Raw genomic sequence first — 6,491 nt, 5'->3', positions numbered from 1 at the left:
AATAATAAATAAATAATACATTGATTTATCATTTATAAATCTGCCCCCCAAAAAGTCAAGAAATCTCACTCCCACCTACAACCACACCAGCAGTTGTACGCTCTGTACAGTTGCACAGTTCAGGTTCCCCATCACCTTTCCACAGAGACTATGGGCCATAAACTTTATTTTTATTCTTCTAATAAAAAGTTGCCTTTCAACCCCTAAAACAGCACTTCAACACACCTGCTTAGCAACCAACTCCAGGGAGGGGGTGGAGTAAATGAAATCAGTGACAAACAAAGCTTTTCTTATCTGTTTCTTCCAATCTTTGCTCTAATTATGATCTCAGTTGTTTTAGACCGAGAACAAAAAGTAACACACAAGAATCACTAGAATGATGGAAACTTGTAAACAAGGGTGTAGTTTTCACAAAACCACAAATGACTTTGAGTGGAGGGTTATGAGAGAGGGCTGACAAGAGGGGGAGGAAAATTAGGGTTGCCAGCGTTTCTTCTCATTTAAAGTTGTAACTACCCCCCAAACAAAAGCACTGGTGCGGTCTGGGTTGGGTCTGTCTTGCTCGCTGCTTACTGGTAGTGTTCTCTGGCTACATGGTGCAGTGATACATTTTCATTCCTTCGCGCACAAGGAGAGCCCATGTCTTTCTTATAGACATGATGAGCTTTGTGTTTTCAAGGATTTGCCTTTTTCTGGTTGTCTCTGTGACTCAGGTTTTTTTTGTGAAATGCCAGGACGGAAACAGTGGTAAGTACCTCACTGCTTGTTAATTTTTAATGCTTAATTTAATGAACACTGATTGGTATAGCGTTAAGAGTATGGCTGCACGCTGAGTTGAACTTTTAACACGAGCTTGTTGGACTAGGACTTCTCTGGTGTTGAATTTGGACATTTTATCTGTGAAGAGCCTCATTTGGTTCAAGTTGTTGGATGTATTTAGTTAGGGTAGTTCTGGAGTATTCTGCTAATGAGAAAAAGTGCTGGATGTACAGATAACAATTTGTTTCTTTATTAAGATGGATCTGTTTTTGCCAAAGTAAATAGCAAGGCAAAATGAATTGCACCTTTACCTTGTTTTTTTTCTTTTTTCTTTTTATTCCATTCTAATGGATAGCAGCTGAGGACACAGTGACGGCATGGAACATGTAAGATAGATTTCTGTAAAGGATGATTGGGACAGACCTTAGCCGGTAGCTTCTCTGAGATTCGTTCCAACTTTGGAAAGGTTTAAAAGAGATGAGAGTAACTTTCTAGTGTGGATTATCCTAAATGGGCAAATAAGCTCTGTGAGAGAAAAGGAGTGCCTGAGGACTAACTTTATTCCTCAATTCTCTTGTTCACCAACAACCAGATTTCTTTCCTCTGTATTCTACATCTGCTGAGACAACACCATACATCTTGGAGGGAACACAGCTTGCATTCTAATGCAGGGCAGATGTGAGGAGAGGAGACAGAGAAGGGGCAAATGGTGTTGGATTCACTGAGTCATCAGAGCTCTCTACACTCTTAGAAAAAAGGGTTCCAAAAGGGTTCTTCGGCTGTCCCCATAGGATAACCCTTTTTGGTTCCAGGTAGAACTCTTTTGGGTTCCATGTAGAACCCTCTGTGTAAAGTATACTACATGGAACTCAAAAAATAACCAAAAAGGGTTATTCAAAGGGTTCTCCTATGGGGACAGCCAAGGAACCATTTTAGGTTCTAGATAGCATCTTTTCTTCTAAGAGAGTATAGGTAGCCTATACAGACTAGGTGGCCAGCACTTAAAACCCAGAGCTGAAACACCTGAGTGTCATTGTTATAGTGATGTCGTGTCTTCTTTCAGTGATTTTTTAATATTATGATGTCATGGAATGTCATTTTATGTATGATGTCATGAGGGGAAAAGACATAAAGCAGGCTACTGAAAAGTACCTCTGTGGCCCTTGAATGGCCCGTGATTTCAGTGAGCTGTCAAGTCAATCTTTTTGACCTGTAGCCAAAGCCTCGATTGGAGTTTGTTTCCCCCTTGTGGTGGAATAAACAGGAACTTTAAAAAGCCTCTTTCACATCTGTCTGAGCATGTATGAAGCATAATGACGTTCAACATGTCTGCACATTTTATGTTGAGTTAATTACCATTATGACAATACTGTTACCATAGAGACATATCTTCCAGTAAAACATGGGACTACTTTAGGTAATATATGTTCATCTATCAAGCCTGACAAGAGGAGGACATGAACCTAATTTTCTCGAAAGATGACATATTTTACGTAGGGCCCCTGATCTAATGCCTCTTCAAAATGGACGACTGGTGACGACAGAGGAAAGTTATGTTCCTTACATTTTATTGGATTTTCAGAGTACTAGTCCCACTAGTCGTTTCCCTGTCTGTTCTCTGCTCAGGGTGGAGGCCAACTTGTGCATATTTGTCCATATGAAACGAGGCACCGAGAACTTGAACTCATGTTCCCACAGAACATTAATGATGTCAGCCCAGGGGGAAGAACGTTCTAATTCAATCCTGTCAAAGCAGCGGAAAGTTGACTCAGATTCTCGCAACTAAGTGAAAAATGAGTCAACTGTGCTTTTGAGGAATGTTTTAGTATATGGCTATCATGGAATGGTTATGTTCAGTTAAGTACGGAGTACAGTTGAGGTTTTAGCCACTTTACGTCATTGTGAGCAGAAAGGCCATCATATTTTCCAAAGCATTTATGAGTCCTTAGAACGGCAGCAACAAATCCCTGTATTGAAAACGTTGTCATTTCAAGAACAAATCAAACCCTGGTTGAATCAGAAGACTCTAAATTTGCAATTGGATTGAAACGTTATGAAAAGTAAAGTGTGTAATGTGGTGACAGAGACGAGCTGCTGAATAGGCTGAGGTGTTGCTGAGGAAAACGCTAGACACACCCAATGATTCAATATGTTATTTTGCACATTTGAAAAGTGTAAATGCATTGTAGGACATTCCAAGACTTATATAGTAATACAGAATAGTAATCACATGTGCCTTCTATGCCCTCATCTATAATAAGCAGTGTATCTGGGTTTAATTGAGATTTTTATATGGAAAATGGCGACTTAAAATTGAGTGTGGTTGAATGTTGATGAAAGTGAGAAATTGCAAACAGACATTCTGTCTCAGAGTGGTTGGAACACAACAGCAATATTTATCTGTTCTAGAAAAAAAAAGACTGTAACCATGAAGAAGAAGAAAAGATTGTGGAGGGTATTAAATATATATTTTTTAAACTGGGAGGGACTTGGGAGGAATTTGGGAGAGTTCAAGATGAACCTTTGAAGGCTGGAAACATGTTTAGAGCAAATGTTTGAAATCATTTTTTCCCCCTTTTTTTTCAGTTTTAGATGAATGTCACATGTGTACGCATGTGTTGGAAGTTTGCTTGCTGAAGGGTCTCAAATTCTTGATAGCCTTGCGGATGACAAACGAGAGGTCTAAGCTTGGCACACACACATACAAACAAAACACAATCATTATTCCGCCATAGGTAGGTCCTCACTGCATAATACAAGTATGTTCTGTAAGTATTCTTCTGAGTATGTAGTGTGCAAGCTGTCACAAGCAAATTAGTGAACACAGGCAACATTGCCACGGGGGATGGGGGGATAATATGTCATTTCACAGGATTTGTTATTGGACGGAAGCTGTAGATATAACTAAGAAATGGCACTTCTGGTGCTAAAGTTTTTGCCCAAAGTCGACCTTTAAAGTAACTGTCCTGTGTTTCCAGATTTCTATGAAAAATGACCAATAATTAATTACAATCTGAATGAAATAGTTTTCCTTCCCCAAAAATGTTAATTAAGTATGTTAAAAAGCTGCTTTTCAGTGTTGGAATGGTGTGGGCGTACCGCAACAGCAGAATGGGTGGGTGTACACCGGTCATAAAAAATATTCATCTGAGTAGACTGCAGATTTGCCAGCTCATCCTCCTCAGGACATCATCCTCTATGAGGAAAAAGCACACATTATTTAAACCCAAAGTATTTTTTCTGCAATTTATGCTTTGGCCACAAATATGAGTATAGGGTGAGTCAACAACATTATTTGGGTATGAATTAACAGAATATTAACTTTTAAAAGTTAGATTTTCACTGGGACAGTTACTTTAAAACTGCAACATTTTCTCTCAGCTTCATGGCAAAATGTTTAGAGTAGCATGAAATTAGCTTTAAAACCGCAACATTTTCTCTCATCCTCATGGCATAATGTGAAGAATAGCATGAGATGAGCCATAAAACAGCAAGTTTTTCTCTCTGCCCCATGAAAGAATGTGTAGAATAGCATTATAAAACTGCCCCTTCTTCTCTCTGGCCCATGGCAAAGGGTGTTGAAATGCAGGAAGTTAAGAGTTTACCCCCCCCCCCCCCCCCTCCAAATAGTTTTCACTTAAAAAATAATATATTTGTATTTTTGAGGGGGTTGGGGCACATTCCACCTATACAGTGTTTTCGAAATACACTTCCATATACCCCTCCATATACCCCTCCATATACCCCTCTATATACCCCTCTATATACCCCTCTATATACCCCTCTATATACCCCTCCATATACGCCTCCATATACACCTCTATATATACCCCTCCATATACCCCTCCATATACCCCTCCATATACCCCTCTATATACCCCTCTATATACCCCTCTATATACCCCTCCATATACCCCTCCATATACCCCTCCATATACCCCTCTATATACCCCTCCATATACCCCTCCATATACCCCTCTATATACCCCTCTATATACCCCTCCATATACCCCTCTATATACCCCTCTATATACCCCTCTATATACCCCTCCATATACCCCTCCATATACCCCTCCATATACCCCTCTATATAGCCCTCTATATACCCCTCCATAACCCCTCTATATACCCCTCCATATACCCCTCCATATACCCCTCTATATACCCCTCTATATACCCCTCCATATACCCCTCCAGATACTCCTCCATATACCCCTCCATATACCCCTCCATATACGTCTCCAGAAACCCCTCCATATACCCCTCCAAATACCCTCCACATACCGCTCATAATACCCCTCATATACCCCTCTATATACCCCTCTATATACCCCTCCATATACCCCTATAGGACCTCCATATACCCCTCTATATACCCCTCTATACCCTCTATATACCCCTCTATATACCCCTCCATATACCCCTCTATATACCCCTCTATATACCCTCCATATACCACTCATATACCCCTCTATATACCCTCTATATACCCCTCTATATACACCTCCATATACCCCTCTATATACCACTCTATATACCCCTCTATATACCCCTCCATATACCCCTCATATACCCCTCTATATACCCCTCTATACACCTCTCATATACCCCTCCATATACGCCTCCATATACCCCTCTATATACCCCTCCATATACCCCTCCATATACCCCTCTATATACCCCTCTATATACCCCTCTATATACCCCTCCATATACCCCTCCATATACCCCTCTATAGACCCCTCCATATACCCCTCCATATACCCCTCTATATACCCCTCTATATACCCCCTCCATATACCCCTCTATATACCCCTCTATATACCCCTCTATATACCCTCCATATACCCCTCCATATACCCCTCCATATACCCCTCTATATACCCCTCTATATACCCCTCCATATACCCCTCTATATACCCCTCCATATACCCCTCCATATACCCCTCTATATACCCCTCTATATACCCCTCCATATACCCCTCCAGATACCCTCCATATACCCCTCCATATACCCCTCCATATAACCTCTCCATTAACCCCTCCTATATACCCCTCCAAATACCCCTCCACATACCGCTCATATACCCCTCTATATACTCATATACCCTCTATATACCCCTCTATATACCCCTCAATATACCCCTCTATATACCCCTCCATATACCCCTCTATATACCCCTCTATATACCCCTCAATATACCCCTCCATATACCCCTCCATATACCCCTCTATATACCCCTCTATATACCCCTCTATATACCCCTCCATATACCCCTCTATATACCCCTCTATATACCCCTCCATATACCCCTCCATATACCCCTCATATACCCCTCTATATACCCCTCTATATACCCCTCCATATACCCTCCATATACCCCTCTATATACCCCTCCATATACCCCTCCATATACCCCTCTATTACCCCTCTATATACCCCTCTATATACCCCTCTATATACCCCCTCCATATACCCCTCCATATACCCCTCTATATACCCCTCCAATAGGACCCCTCCATATACCCCTCCATATACCCCTCTATATACCCCTCCTATACCCCTCTATATACCCCTCCATATACCCCTCCTATATACCCTCTATATACCCCTCTATATACCCCTCCATATACCCTCCATATACCCCCTCTATATACCCCTCTATATACCCCTCCTATATACCCCTCTATATAGACCCCTCCATATACCCCTCCATATACCCCTCTATATA

At 41.2% G+C, this 6,491-nt stretch overlaps 1 protein-coding gene across 1 annotated transcript in view; it reads left to right on the top strand.

The window, feature by feature from the left end:
* The first annotated feature begins 574 nt into the window (after positions 1-574).
* LOC311143630 (uncharacterized protein) overlaps positions 575-6,491 on the top strand; it is a 58,719-nt gene continuing 52,802 nt past the window's right edge. Inside the window, exon 1 of the mRNA XM_084179495.1 lies at positions 575-747. Coding sequence (XP_084035621.1) covers positions 657-747 — 91 coding nt within the window. The 5' untranslated portion in view covers positions 575-656. The remainder of the gene's footprint in view (positions 748-6,491) is intronic.

Source organism: Coregonus lavaretus (assembly GCF_964263955.1).
Source record: "Coregonus lavaretus genome assembly, chromosome: 16".
Taxonomy (NCBI): Eukaryota; Metazoa; Chordata; class Actinopteri; order Salmoniformes; family Salmonidae; genus Coregonus; species Coregonus lavaretus.
Note: the sequence above shows the minus strand (reverse complement) of the source record. Positions and strands in the feature narration are given on the sequence as shown.